This window comes from Abramis brama, assembly GCF_963993115.1.
Source record: "Abramis brama genome assembly, chromosome: 6".
Lineage (NCBI taxonomy): Eukaryota > Metazoa > Chordata > Actinopteri > Cypriniformes > Leuciscidae > Abramis > Abramis brama.
The window spans coordinates 9,357,383-9,372,722 of NC_139968.1; the positions used below are offsets into that span (position 1 = coordinate 9,357,383).

Sequence of the window (15,340 nt, forward strand, 5' to 3'; positions counted from 1 at the left end):
TGGTTTCCTGAATGAGCTTGCTCATTTTTCACAAACAATACTCTAGAAGTGAAGGGAACATGCAGGAAGACAGGAAGAGGAACCCTAAGGTTAATAGCTTAGTCTCTCTCGCACATGTTTCCAGACAACCAGCAATTTGAGCTGGAAGTTGGTTTGCACCTTTTGCTAACTTTGACCCAAGAACCAGTGAAGCGTCTAACTGCTTATTATGACGTCCCTACTGACGTCTTTACCGCACTTTCTTCAGCATGACATATCCACCTGCTTCCAGAGACCCATTAGAAAGCACTTTCAAACAAGCACCGTAAACTTTTAGACGACCCCAGACACAGTGTTAAGTCTTCCAAAGACCGTCCTAAAGATTGTCATTGGCGTGGTGTACCATTTATCCTTCTATGACAGTATTGTTTGAAGATAAGAGTTCAAATATGACTCGTGGGAAAGGGCTTGGCTTCAGACATGTTGTTTAATGAAAGCAGCCCTCAGTTGTTGATTGATGCTGGTATTTATGTGATGGTGAAAGAAGGGGTCTGGTTATGTCTTCAAGACGGACAGACATTTGGTTCTCAATTGCTGGGTAGTCAGTCACTGAAGACAAACAAATTGATGTGCCAAGAATGCATCCCATAAACGCTTTGTTTTGTAGGGAAAGAGTAGGTACAGTAGGTGAGTCTGTTGCAGCTAAAAAGTTCCTACTTACAAGTTTGGAAATCGCAATTATGATTTGACGCGTGTTCATTCCAACACTGCATTGTTCTACTCTACTAAAGAATAACTTTCAGTCCATTGTATGCATTTAAGTACCGTGTACTTTAACATGTATTTTAAGTACCTAGCACAATAGCAATAATGGCATGCTGAGGGATATCGATGGATCCGACCACCCTTCATTGTTTTCCGCATAATTTTGTGGTAATTACTCAATTTTGCGCTTGTTCATAAATCATAAGGCTTTTTCCAGCAGTCTAAAGAACTGTGGATAATGATTCTGGGTTTTTTGTTTGTTTTTTTTTTCACTTCGAGTCAACCAGGACAAAGCGTCAAGAGGCATCTACGTACCTGGGAAGTATCCCTTCATCATGTCTCTTTTGATTTTGGGCAATTAGATGAGATGTTGCATTATTGTTGAGACACTGCATGCATTCAATTCAATCTGCAATCCAAGATCTTTTTGGAGCGTTAAAAAAAATTAACTGCAGCCAGACAATTCATAAACGCAAAAAGAAAATTGAGGCAGGCAGTTGTGATGTATTCCACAAATGTTTGAGACCGACTTTATGCAGAGGAACTGAAGGAGAAAGATTTGAGACATTGCCACTAAATTGCCTCTGTTGTTGTGTGCTTTCTCATTCCTGAGCATAATAAAGCACATCGCTGCGTTCTGAGCAGAGTTCATGTACCATTTTATAGTTATACGAATGTCTGTTTGGTGCAGTGTCCCTTATTTGTATACATTTGAGTGGATGTGTGAAGCATCTTAATATCACTAGGTTCTTTTAGAATACGTTCAGATCAGAGTCACAGTTCAGAGTCATCGGTCCTATGCACAGAATTGAATGTATTATTCCTATACAGTGAAGAAGAAAATCCCATAAATAAAGAATATGTGGGTCAGAGACTTGTCCTAGAGAGTAGTGCACATGCTCTGACATGTTTCATGATCGGCTCAGACGCCTACAGTCTGTTCACTGACCACCATCTCATACATATTGCTCACAAGAATGCAAGAGCTTCTTAAATGGCTTGTTTACGCATCTTAAAGGATTCTGGGGAGACCAGTCTGCCTGCAAACGGAGCTGTGTTTACAAGATATCGGGTTGATAGTGCTTTTTCAATGAGTGCTTTTGAGGAAGTACTAATTACTTGATTTGCCAGTGATTAGCCAGCAAGTTAATGGCATCAAATCATTGCAAGTACATATTTCCATTTACAGAATGAAGAATGGCTTTTAATATTGTAGGTTACTTGCCATTGGCTCTAATGATTAGAGGAAGTGTGTGGAATGATTACCTCAAAATGTACGTCAACATGCAAGTTTGAGGAACTTTATTTAAATTAAGCATACACCTCTTTAGCTATTGTCAGTGATTAGGTTGCTGACCCCTGCTATAGACGATATACAACTATACGGTCCCTTTCACCCAAGAGCCCCTTGTAAGCTCTGTGACCAGCCCTAACCATCTAATAGCATGCCAAGTGTAGTTTTTGGTGTATCCAGGCATATTTCTGAAGGATGTGAGGAAATCGTGAGCCGCGTGTATGTTGTGATGGAAGCTGTTCCAAAAGCCTCCCCCACGCTCATCTGTCAGCCCTGCTGTGCCTGGGAGAGGCAGGATTGAAGTGGAGTCTCAGAGAGGGGCCAGTGAGTCAGTGTCTGTCTGTTGGGGGCCACAGACGCCACGAATAGCCTCTCCTGTTGACAGGCTTGTGCTCTTGGAAATACACCTGCTGTCACACTGGGATGCTTTACAACTGGATTCTGATTGATATATTTTAATACATAAATAACACCCACCCCCCACCTTTATTTTTTATACTTTTAGTGCCCTATTTTAAAGATCTAAGCGCATGATCTAAAGCGCACGGCACAAGTGAACATAGGGCGTGTCCGAATATACCTTTGCTAGTTTAACGACGGGTAAAATGGTCGGCGGTCCCGGCGCACGGTATAAAAGGGTTGCCCCTATTCTCTTAATGAGTAATGGGTGTGTTTTGGGCATAATGTGCAAAAAATCAATCAGAGTCTCATCTCCCATTCCCTTTAAAAGCCAGTTGCGCTCGCGCCATGGTGGATTCGATATTTACATGGCGGAATTTGCAAGCGGAAAAACTGAACGCTTCTCTAGCGAGGAAACGGATCTGCTTGTGCACGAGGTTAAAGTGTGCAAGCACACCATCTACGGGACAAAGTGTACACTCGTTATGGACCCGCCTATAGGCGCACATTACTAATGCGCTTTTTAAATAAAAATAATAATAATGCAATATTGACTTTAGACCAGGTTTCAGTTGGTCAATGGATCAGTCTATTTCAGTCTATTCCTCTTTTCAGACCAGCTCGCCCATGGGCGCACAAATGCGCGCAAATGCATTTGCTATTTATACAACGTGGCACAGGACGTGAAAATGATAATTGCGTCGGGCTGAAACTAGCAAAAAACACTTGCACATCGCCTGGCGCCGCATTTCGCCAGGTTTATGATAGGGCCATTAGATTTTGTGTCCAGTATTTTGATTAGACAAGCTTTTTTTCTTTTTTTTCTGAAGAAATATACAGCAGCACGGGAACGTTTTATTACCTGTTTTCACAACATAGAAATCCAACAATAGTTCAAAGTATTCTAACAAAGCTATTTCCGTTGACTGGAGTGATTGAACAAAATAGCTTACCATGTTTGGTCTGAAGTGTAATTTACTGGACATAACGTCTTGTTTATAGAACTCTTCAGGGGTAACAACAACTTGTAGATGTTTTTGATCTAGGTCTGTCGAACTGAGTTGTTTACATAAGGTAAACATTCACCCACCCACTTGTTGACTAAATGGTAGAAAAATAAGTGGCTGTGAAGCCCTAAAACTAACTCACTGTGGTTGGTGGCTTTATGTGTCAGTTATATGGTCACTTCCTGTTTAAATGGCTGGTTCTTGCACAGAATAAACACTACAATTGACTAGACTTTATGCTGATAGTCAAAAGTGTCTAAGCCTAACTAAAGCTACTGTATATCTTTTTATGTATATATATATTTGTGGTTACTGTGGTCTTACCACAAATAGCACCATTAAACTGTGGTTTCTATGCAAAAACCATGGTACAATTTTCCATCTTGATCATTATATATGCATCTGTATTCATTTTGATGACAAAAAGCAAAGATGAGTGTTTGAAACGCTGTGAGTTTGAGACTGCCAGCCCCGTCGCCCTCAGAACGCAGCAGGGGGGCTGCCAGGTGCGGGTTGTGTGGGCAATGATCGTGTGTGTGATTTATTTGTTTACCAGACCTCTGTTGTTTGAGCGTTGTTGCCCGTCCAGCCCTGTCATTCTGCGTGTGTACTATATTGCTAACTTAGCATGACAGCCAGCCGCGCCTTGTAAACACGGCGGCCAGCTGGGTGTGTTTGTATGAGAGCGCAAACATATTTGCTGAAGTGTTAGTCTCCCAGTACGGACGTCCTAAAGGTTTGCTCGTGTGTCTGGACATCTGCAAAAGGATTTATTATATTATATTATATTATATTATATTATATTATATTATATTATATTATATTATATTATATTATATTATATTATATTATTACTCCAGTCTTCAGTGTCACATGATTCTTCAGAAATCATTCTAATATGATGATTTGATGCTCAAGAAACATTTCTCATTATTATCAATGTTGAAAACATTTTTATTTTCTGGATTCTTTGAGGAATGGGAAGTTCAAAAGAACAGCATTTATCTGAAATAGAAAGCTTTTGTAACATTAAACACTACCGTTCAAAAGTTTGGGGTCAGTTTTAATTTTAATTTTATTTTGGGCGGGAAATAAATAAAATAAATAAATACTTTTCTTCATCAAGGATGAATTAAATTGATCAAAAGTTACAGTAAACACATTTATAATGATACAAAAGATTATATTTCAAATAAATGCTGTTCTTTTGAACTTTGTTCATCAAAAAATCCTGAGAATTTTTTTTTTACACAACAGTTTTCAACATTGATAATAATAATGAATGTTTTTTGAGCATCAAATCATCATATTAGAATGATTTCTGAATGATCATGTGACACTGAAGACTGGAGTAATGATGCTGAAAATTCAGCTTTGATCTCAGGAATAAATTACATTTTAAAATATAATAAAATAGAAAACAATATTATAATGATAACAATATTACTGTTTTTTTGTTTGTATTTTTAATCAAATAAATGCAGCCTTAAAAACAAAAAAAAATCTTACCGATCAAAAACTTTTGACTGGTAGTGTATCTTTTGTTTTGTTTATTGTTTTGTTTTGTTTTTGGAAATGTAATATCGATGTCCCTACGATAACAGTCCGCAGCTAATAAATTATTAATTCAAGAACGTTGTGCAAGTTTTCTTAAACAATGGTGTTGCGAACTTCACATGCTTTTGAAAGCGTTCCAGCGTTTAGTTGATGGGCAATTCCGCGCAAAACTGTCACATCCATAACACCAACTAAATACAATGGCATTGTGTTGGCGTTATGGATGTGACAGTTTTGCGTGGAATTGCCCTGATCCTGATAAGCGCTCATTGTCACAGTTATAACACGATGGCTTTCCTCTTCCATGAGGGGGTTTGGCATCACGACTGCTTTGTTTCCAGTGGGACCGTTAAAGAACGCGACACACACGTCTCCTGGAAATCCTGTAGAATTCAACACATGACAACTTCAAAACTCCCGAAGTGTTTCCCATTTTGTGTGCCTCGTGCATCAGACGCTCTGCCAACGGTCCGTGGGTGTGACGTCCGAGGATGAGACTAGATCTGATTAGTGGCAGACCTTAATTCCCTCAAAACTTGTCCGAATGTCTGCAGGGGACAGAATTCAGTGTGTTGCTCTGTTTACCTGTAGATTTGGCTCACTTTCAAACCAATCATTTCACCCACATACGCAACGAAGGGGGAAAAAACACTCCATAGTGCATTATTAAAGTAAGTCCTTTTTCCTTCGCTTGCATCATGAGGAATTGTGCGTGAGTGGGTGTATGCGGTCGGAAAAACACACATGAAAGATTGATCAGTGAGGGTTAGATGTAAACAGCAGGTGCGTCGGGGAGGCGGGGAGGCTCTGCTCGGGTTTTAATGCACAGCCATTAGGGATGAAACTCCATAAATCATCTGACCATGGTACTTTTTTTTTTCTTTGGGAAAAAGTTTGCACGAAGTGCAATGGACAAAGCAAAAAAAATTCAGTTTGAATCCTTCTGCTGTCAGTGGAAGTGGTGTATAGATCAGTTCAACATCTAGTCTCCATCTAATGTTTCTTAGATGTGCAAATAGTGTTTAATTCTTTCTGATGAAGCAAGACGTTTACTTGTTGGAAGTATGTTGACCCCATCACATTTGTGTACGACAGGAAGAGTGTGTTTTCTCACAGCCTGACAGCTGCGCTCCAATGAACAATGTCTGCGAGTCTCTCTCTCTCTCCCTCTGTCATTTTTAGTGGGGTTAGCTAAGTCAAGCATCACTATTACTATATAGGGTTAGAGATTTGTTCAAAAAAAGTGAGAACCATAGCCGTGCTCTGACATGTGATGGGGAGGCTCATTGTCCTTTCCTGATCTCATTCACCTTTCTCCTCTCCAGTTGTTTGCTGTGTTTCTCTGAACTGTCCGATCACAATAAAGGCAGAAATGCTTGCTCAGTAGGAAAGGTTTAGCATAGATTGACCTGAATGATTGCAGGGATGCATGTTAGCAGGAATTGTTGAGCAAGACTTATGATGACGGTGGTGTAAATGTCAGTAAGTTTTGCTGTGTGTTCTCTGCTGTTATAGAGCAGCAGTGTCTCCTCCTGCGCAACTGTCAATTTCCCATTCCAGTGATATCATAAATACTATTTTGATATGTATTTTTAGAAACAAAACCAGAGTGGAGCAAGTGAGGACTGGGAAAAGTTCTGTGATTTTAATCTGGATTGTTCAACTGTTTAATTATAAATAATAATAATAATTTTTATGATAATATTTATTTAAAAAAAAAAATGCTATAAATGAATATACTTTCTGTGAGGGCTGGGATTTGGACAATGAACCTAATTTGTCAATTAATTAATGAATTCATCTAAATTGTTTTACTTCAGAAATAAATCTGTAAATAACAAATTTAAATATTTATTTTGCTTTACTTTTGTTGATGAGGGTGATGATGATGATATTGATGATTTTTATGTTCATTATTTACTTTCAGTGAGGACTCAAACAATTAACTTAAGTAAATTAAGTTTTTTTTCTTTTCTGTGAATGAATCTGAATTGTTTAACTGATTAAAAATATAACGCACAAATATTTTTGAATTTATTTGGTATTACACTTTAAATATAAGTACTGTATGATTAAACATTGCTTTTTTCAATATTATATAATTAATGTTTATTTATTGTCTACAATATTTACAATACATGTATTATTATTATTTTTATTTTTTTGTGGAAAAAAATTGTATTAGAGTTTTATCATATAGGCTATTGACATCAGTTGCCCACCCCACATATCCAAATGTCCACCCATGGATGGCCATCCTAATAGTGTCACCAGTATTGAGGAAAGTTATTTTTAAAAGTAATGTGTTACAGTATTGCATTACTCCCTAAAAAGTAATATTACGTTACTTAATTACTTTTTATGTAAAGTGATGCATTACATTACTTTTGCAGTGCTTGTTTACTCCTGGGCTGGGCTTGCTTATTTGTTTTGTAATAACAAATTTGTGGCAAATGTAAAGGCTCTTTCACATCAGACGTGAAATGAACAAGCCTCAGGCTGAAGGAAATGCAAAATTACGCCTGTACAGTAGAGGGCGCCGCTCAAACATACCTTTCAGCTGCTGCTGTTCTGGATCACAGAATAAAGTTCAACTCTCTTACTTCAACAATTAAAAAAAAAAGACGTTTATCTAAAGTCATATTTGCTTAGTAGTATTGTTGAATTGAATCATCGGTCGGAATCAAAGACATTGGTTAATAAAGTGAGATTAAATACATAAAGTATATTGCTGTAATTTAGCATTTAATTATTGTAGGTTTGCATAATATTCTGAGTGTGCGTTTCACTGTTTTTATTCATTTTGAGAAATACTGAATGTTTTTGTGCAATTTTGGTGAGTAAATGCTCACATTTAGTCTAGAACTACACTTACGATTTCTCTCAACATGGGGACATAACTGTCAGTCAATAAATGGGAAAACAAAGTAACTTGCATTACTTATTTGAAAAAGTAACTACGATATTTTGTTGAAAATTTAAATCACGTGTTGCTTTACTAGTTAGAAAAAAGTAATCTGATTACGTAACTCGCATTACTTGTAATGCGTCACCCTCATCACTGACTCTTTGAGCCTGTAAGCATAACACTGTAGCAACTACATGGCAACACCCTGACGACCACCCACAACAACCTGAACATCCTCATTCGTTTGTCTTCCAGGATCTCAAGGGCTGCGTCTGTGCTGTTGTCGGATCCTTGCTTCCAGCTTCGCTCCATCCAGTACCTGCTGGGAGAAGAAGAGGGTGGAGCCATCGGCGCTGACAGCAAACACTTCTCTCTGCACACATGTAAGCCATGACTAAACGCATCCAGGCCCGACGCCAGGACACATGACTTGGGGCGGGGGGGGGGGGCTTGGGGCTAAAGCTTGAAATCGCAACAGAATCTCACTTTTGGTTGTTGCATTTAGTCCACATTGTATTTGTCGCATTGCATCCTGTGACATGCAATGTTTTACGGTTTAAATATACTCCTGTTTCTTCGAATTGTCTTCCATATCCAGTGATGTGAAAATGATTGTGTGTTCTTAAAATAGCCCTTCTCCGTCATATCACTCAGCTCTTATTTCAAACACTAAGATCAAATCTGTGCGATGATTGAGATGTATTATAATTATAATCTGCTGTAACTGGCCTTTACATAAATTATTTATTTCCTCTTAGCAGGTCAAATTTAGATGAACAGTTTTATTGTTGAATTTTAGCAACTGTCTGGAAAGATTTACATCTATATTTTTATATTTTTCTACAAATTTCTTTTAGCTTGACTGGTTGAGCATTATGCTATCAACATGGAGGTCATGGGTTCAAATCCCAAGAACACAAAAAATAAAACATTTTAAGTCACTTATATTTGGACAGCATTATGATGAGAGACCTCATACATTAAAAGGCTTTTAAATACATTTAAAAGGCTCATCCAATCAGATTTTAGAGCCCTGGCTTTCCTTATTATGGCTCGCAGTCATTTTAAAATTTTAATCTAATTAATTATATGCTGATTGATTACTGAATCAAGTTAGTCATGATTAATCACATAGTAGTATTTGCTGAGAAAAGCATTACATGAAGATAATTTAAAAGTCTTCAAGGTGCAGTAAGCAATATCTGAGAAACGCTGTTGAAAGTGGATCCATCATCATGATGGGGGAGGAGAGAGAGTGAGCCAATCAGCAGTAGAGGGCGTGTCTGCTCATGATGGGGGAGGAGGAGAGAGAGTGAGCCAATCATCAGTAGGGGGCGTGTCCACTCATGATGGGGGAGGAGAGAGAGAGTGAGCCAATCATCAGTAGGGGGCGTGTCCACTCATGATGGGGGAGGAGAGAGAGAGTGAGCCAATCAGCAGTAGAGGGCATGTCCGCTCATGATGGGGGAGGAGGAGAGAGAGTGAGCCAATCATCAGTAGGGGCGTGTCCACTCATGATGGGGGAGGAGAGAGAGAGTGAGCCAATCAGCAGTAGAGGGCGTGTCCGCTCATGATGGGGGAGGAGGAGGAGAGAGAGTGAGCCAATCAGCAGTAGAGGGCGTGTCCGCTCATGATGGGGGAGGAGAGAGAGTGAGCCAATCAGCAGTAGAGGGCGTGTCCGCTCATGATGGGGGGAGGAGGAGAGAGAGTGAGCCAATCATCAGTAGGGGGCGTGTCCACTCATGATGGGGGAGGAGAGAGAGTGAGCCAATCATCAGTAGGGGGCGTGTCCACTCATGATGGGGGAGGAGAGAGAGTGAGCCAATCATCAGTAGGGGGCGTGTCCACTCATGATGGGGGAGGAGAGAGAGAGAGAGCCAATCAGCAGTAGAGGGCATGTCCGCTCATGATGGGGGAGGAGGAGAGAGAGTGAGCCAATCAGCAGTAGAGGGCGTGTCCGCTCATGATGGGGGAGGAGGAGAGAGAGTGAGCCAATCATCAGTAGGGGGCGTGTCCGCTCATGATGGGGGAGGAGGAGAGAGAGTGAGCCAATCAGCAGTAGAGGGCGTGTCCGCTCATGATGGGGGAGGAGGAGAGAGAGAGAGCCAATCATCAGTAGGGGGCGTGTCCGCTCATGATGGGGGGAGGAGGAGAGAGAGAGTGAGCCAATCATCAGTAGGGGGCGTGTCCGCTCATGATGGGGGAGGAGGAGAGAGAGTGAGCCAATCAGCAGTAGAGGGCGTGTCCGCTCATGATGGGGGAGGAGGAGAGAGAGAGAGCCAATCATCAGTAGGGGGCGTGTCCACTCATGATGGGGGGAGGAGGAGAGAGAGAGTGAGCCAATCAGCAGTAGAGGGCGTGTCCGCTCATGATGGGGGAGGAGGAGAGAGAGTGAGCCAATCATCAGTAGGGGGCGTGTCCGCTCATGATGGGGAGGAGAGAGAGTGAGCCAATCAGCAGTAGAGGGCGTGTCCGCTCATGATGGGGGAGGAGGAGAGAGAGTGAGCCAATCATCAGTAGGGGGTGTGTCCACTCATGATGGGGGAGGAGAGAGAGAGTGAGCCAGTCAGCAGTAGAGGGCATGTCCGGTCATGATGGGGGAGGAGGAGAGAGAGTGAGCCAATCAGCAGTAGGGGGCGTGTCCACTCATGATGGGGGAAGAGGAGAGAGAGTGAGCCAATCAGCAGTAGAGGGCATGTCCGCTCATGATGGGGGAGGAGGAGAGAGAGTGAGCCAATCAGCAGTAGAGGGCGTGTCCGCTCATGATGGGGGAGGAGGAGAGAGAGTGAGCCAATCAGCAGTAGGGGGCGTGTCCACTCATGATGGGGGAGGAGGAGAGAGAGTGAGCCAATCAGCAGTAGGGGGCGTGTCCACTCATGATGGGGGAAGAGGAGAGAGAGTGAGCCAATCAGCAGTAGGGGGCGTGTCCACTCATGATGGGGGTGGAGAAAGAGTGAACAAGATGGAGATTTGAAGAAAGACTAGAAAAAAGAGATGGCTGAGAGACATTACAAAAGAGAAAAGGTCAGAGGAATATCACTTGGGAAAAGAAGGGTTTATAATGAGGTTACGGATGCCGAGATTGAGTTTCTGCTCCATGTGTGAGTATCATTGGTTTTGCTGTTGTTGTAATGTTAGCTATAGTAACAGGACAGTTTTGAGTGTCATTGTTTGTCTGGAGCTGCTGGCGACTAATAACCAACTCTTACTTGTATATCTTTGTACTATATGTTAATTTTTTGTTCTTTCTTGTTCGTTCATCATCTTTGCTTTATTTTTCGTGAAGCATTATATTGCTTCTCTTCAGCTATGATAAAGAGTTTGTGCATTTTGTGGGCGGAGCAGTGAAGGGAGGGGTGTGTTTGTTTAGGTTGATTAGGTTCCAATATCAACTTTCAGAAATTGCTTACTGCACCTTTAAAAGAAGATAATTTAAGACATTTAAGAAATCCATTTCACAATCATGTTTATTCATGTTTTTTTTTTATCCTTTTGTTTTATATAAAGTATTTAATATAATTAATGTACTAAATTAACATGTTAACTTGACAGCCCTATTTATAATATCATGTTTTGAGTGATCTGTATTGAAGTAGCAATGAAACTGACATCAGGAAATCCTCTCCCATCTAACTGTACTGCAGTGGAAATCGATTCCTCCCGCACTGAAGCTCAGGTCTGCTCTAACTATATAGACCATCCACCCCAATCCACCACTTTACTGTAAAAGGCCTTGATTAATTATTTACACTAAGTGGATGCATTTCCATGAACACTATGCCCACACTTCTAAACTGCTGTACTTGAGGAGAGAGTCGGGCATAACAACAAAGTCTTCTTTAGGCATTCAAGAACAATGCTTGAGTTTGTTCACAGTATTTGAATGGAGAGCCTATTTGATACTCTGTAACACCCACCAAAAAACTTGTTACAAGAGTTTTGAGTTTTTAAAAGCTCCAGGAGTGTTAGTATGCCGGTGTACATGTTCGCTGTTTGGCTTTCTTTTGGCACTGAATATCATCTCTTAAATGATTCTGGAACGATTTACAATGTTTAATAATTCAAATTTTATTATAAACAATTGGTTATTAAAAAGCAAAAATGCTACATCATTGACTGTTATTGTAGCTTTTTATATAACTTAAACTTTCCAGCCCTCATTTTCAGCCCTATATACTTAAAAAAAAAAAAGGCAAAAAATATTTAGCTAATGAAAGAATTAAGGTAGTTCTGAACGGCCTTAATTCTTTGTGGCATAGATTCAACAAGGTGCTGGAAACATTCCTCAGACATTCTGGTTCATATTGACATGATACCTTCTGCTTCAATGTTTGATGTGTTGAGTGTTCAGAGATGCTCTTCTGCTTCAAGGTTGGACATGTTGAGCATTCAGAGATGCTCTTCTGCTTCAAGGTTTGACATGTTGAGTGTTCAGAGATGCTCTTCTGCTTCAAGGTTTGATGTGTTGAGGGTTCAGAGATGCTCTTCTGCTTCAAGGTTTGATGTGTTGAGGGTTCAGAGATGCTCTTCTGCTTCAAGGTTGATGTGTTGAGCGTTCAGAGATGCTCTTCTGCTTCAAGTTTTGATGTGTTGAGGGTTCAGAGATGCTCTTCTGCTTCAAGGTTTGATGTGTTGAGCGTTCAGAGATGCTCTTCTGCTTCAAGGTTTGATGTGTTGAGCATTCAGAGATGCTCTTCTGCTTCAAGGTTTGATGTGTTGAGTGTTCAGAGATGCTCTTCTACTTCAGTGTTTGATATGTTGAGCGTTCAGAGATGTTCTTTTGCAGACCTTGGTTGTTGAGTGGATTTCTATCAGCTGAACCAGTCTGGTCATTCTCCTCTGATCTCTGGCATCAACAAGGCATTATCTCCCACAGAACTGCTGCTCACTGGATATTTTTTCTTTTTTGGACCATTCTCTCTAAACCCTAGAGATGGTTGTGTGTGAAAATCCCAGTAGATCAGCAGTTTCTGAAATACTCAGACCAGCCCGTCTGACACCAACACCCATGCCACATTTAAAGTCACTTAAATCACCTTTATTCTCCATTCTGATGCTCAGTTTGAACTTCAGCAGATCTTAATGATCATGTCTAGATGCCTAAATGCATTGAGTTGCTGCCATGTGATTGGCTGATTAGATATTTACGTTAATGCGCAGTTGAACAGGTGTGCCTAATAATGTTGGCCAGTGAGTGTAAAGATCAGAACCATGATTTCAACCAAAAAGCCTTCGTAGCCAAGCAGATTACAAATGTTTAATGCAAGAAGTAAAATATATGAAAATGAATAACACTAACTATAACATAAAAACATAGAACATAATATTTAATTTATTTATTTGCAACAGTATAGCAATGCAAAGTTGAATACAGCAATCTTTACCTTTAAAAAAAAGAAAAAGATTAATAATGCTACAACGATCAATCTGGGAACATTTTTGAATGGTGACGTTAACAGTTCGAATGGATTCATTGAAAGAATTCAACCTCTTACATCATTTTAGTCTATTGAAGTTTAAGTCAGACACTATTAAAACAATCCTGAGCGTCACGAGACAAGGAAGGATCACTAAACTTCTCTAATGGTACTTGTTTAGCACAAATAATGGACAAAAACTATGTGAATAGAGGCCGATCCTCGAAGCACATGGCCGGCCACAGGTGTTGCACATAAACTGACTGTGTTATTATTTTTAAAGTATTGAGCTTTCGGCGTCTTTGTTTGTCTACTGCATCAGTGATCCAGCTGGACTCAAAGGAGTGTATGGCAGTATGCCACTATGCTCGTCATGATGTCCTATCTGCAACCATCTCTTTAAGGTCATTTGGGTCCATGTTGAATAGTTTCAAATTGGATTTGAGGCCGTCCTTGCTGGCCATAGAAAACCTGCTTCAGCAGGCTTGAATCTGCCATGCGTACAACATGTCCAGACCAGCGACACTGAGTGAGTACCTCAGTATTTGGGACTTTATCCTGCCATTTGACAAGTGCAATACGACGGAGACAGCGCATATGGAGCTGATCAAGTCTGGCAATCTGCCGGCCATAAATAGTCCAGGACTCTTGGACAACAGCTCACATGCAGAAGTCACTTTCAAGCAGCTTTCTGTTGGTCAATCCAGCAAATTTGCAAGACCAACTTGAACCAGTTGCGAAATCTGGAAATATTTCACCTTCACACGAAATTCCCAATCTCGTGGATTTCTATTCAATGACTGGATTATGGCTGTGAAAATTTAACAAAGGTAAATTTGACCGCATCTCTAGGCTGTTACAGAGAACCTTTCGGATGTCAAGCGTTTGGAATCAATTTGGAACCGTATTGTGTTTTTCCGAGTCAAATGAATTGTGAGTTGCCTAGGGATTCCCACCCCTATCTATTAGAGGTCATAGGCAAGTAGAAATAAGATTTCCTCATGATGTTGATCTTTATGGTCGTTCTTCATCAACTCTGCCTTCAGACTGGTTTTCTTCACACTGCCCATTCCCGCTCAGCTCTGAGGGACAGTGTGGTGTGAATCTCCACACTTACGAGGACGAAGCTGGTCTCTTTCGTAGTCATGGAGACCGAGGGTCGCCATGGACACCACGTCCGGTCTCAGTTCCTGTCTGTCTGCCCCCCCCCCCCCCCCCTCCTCTGTTTTCCACCACTAAACTAGGTCATTGATATCAGACTCCATTCCCGAGATGAGATTAGCTGGGAATTGTCCTTGGGCCTTTTTTCGACCTGTTGTTTAAAGACTTAGGGGAGACATTAAGGGCCGCCAACATTGAAATCAGTTGAGCAATATGGCGAACAGGGACACTCGAAGCCTCAGGACTTGTTGCAGATTTGTGTCAAGGTTACAGACTAAAAAGTGAGATACAGGTTTCAGAAAAGCAAACTACTATACGACATATACTATTTTAGCAGGATATTTACTAGGGATGCATGATATATCGGCCACCATATCATGCGGATAAATATTGAAATGATTGGATGATAAAAAAAATAAAAAAAGTCAAATAGCAGTAAATTTGAAAGCGGTTTTATGCTGTTATTGATAACTTTTTCAGTAGCCAAGCAATACAAATGAACTTAGAATCGGATTGTGGTTCTCTGAATCAAGTGAATTGAGTGTTGTCTTGGGGTTTCCCACACCTCTGCATTAAAGATTGTAGACAAGTAAAAATCATATTTTATGATGCATTGAATCGGCAGGTAATCGTACTGATATTTGTGCTGTTGATAAAAATGTGTTAAATAGAAAGCTTTAACATTACTACCGTTCAAAAGTATTAAAAAAACATAAAATAAAGAAATTAATACTTTTATTCAGCAAGAATGCATTAAATTGATCAAAAGTGACAGTAAAGGACAATATATATATATTCATCAAAGTTTCCTGAAAAAAATCATCACACAAATTAATTAAGTTTTACAATATAT

At 40.3% G+C, this 15,340-nt stretch overlaps 1 protein-coding gene across 1 annotated transcript in view; it reads left to right on the forward strand.

Moving 5' to 3' along the window:
- Positions 1–15,340, forward strand: part of rnf123 (ring finger protein 123) — a 154,622-nt gene that overhangs the window by 107,851 nt on the left and 31,431 nt on the right. The window contains exon 36 of the mRNA XM_084118076.1: positions 8,165–8,292. Within this exon, the coding sequence (XP_083974202.1) occupies positions 8,165–8,292 (128 nt within the window). The remainder of the gene's footprint in view (positions 1–8,164; positions 8,293–15,340) is intronic.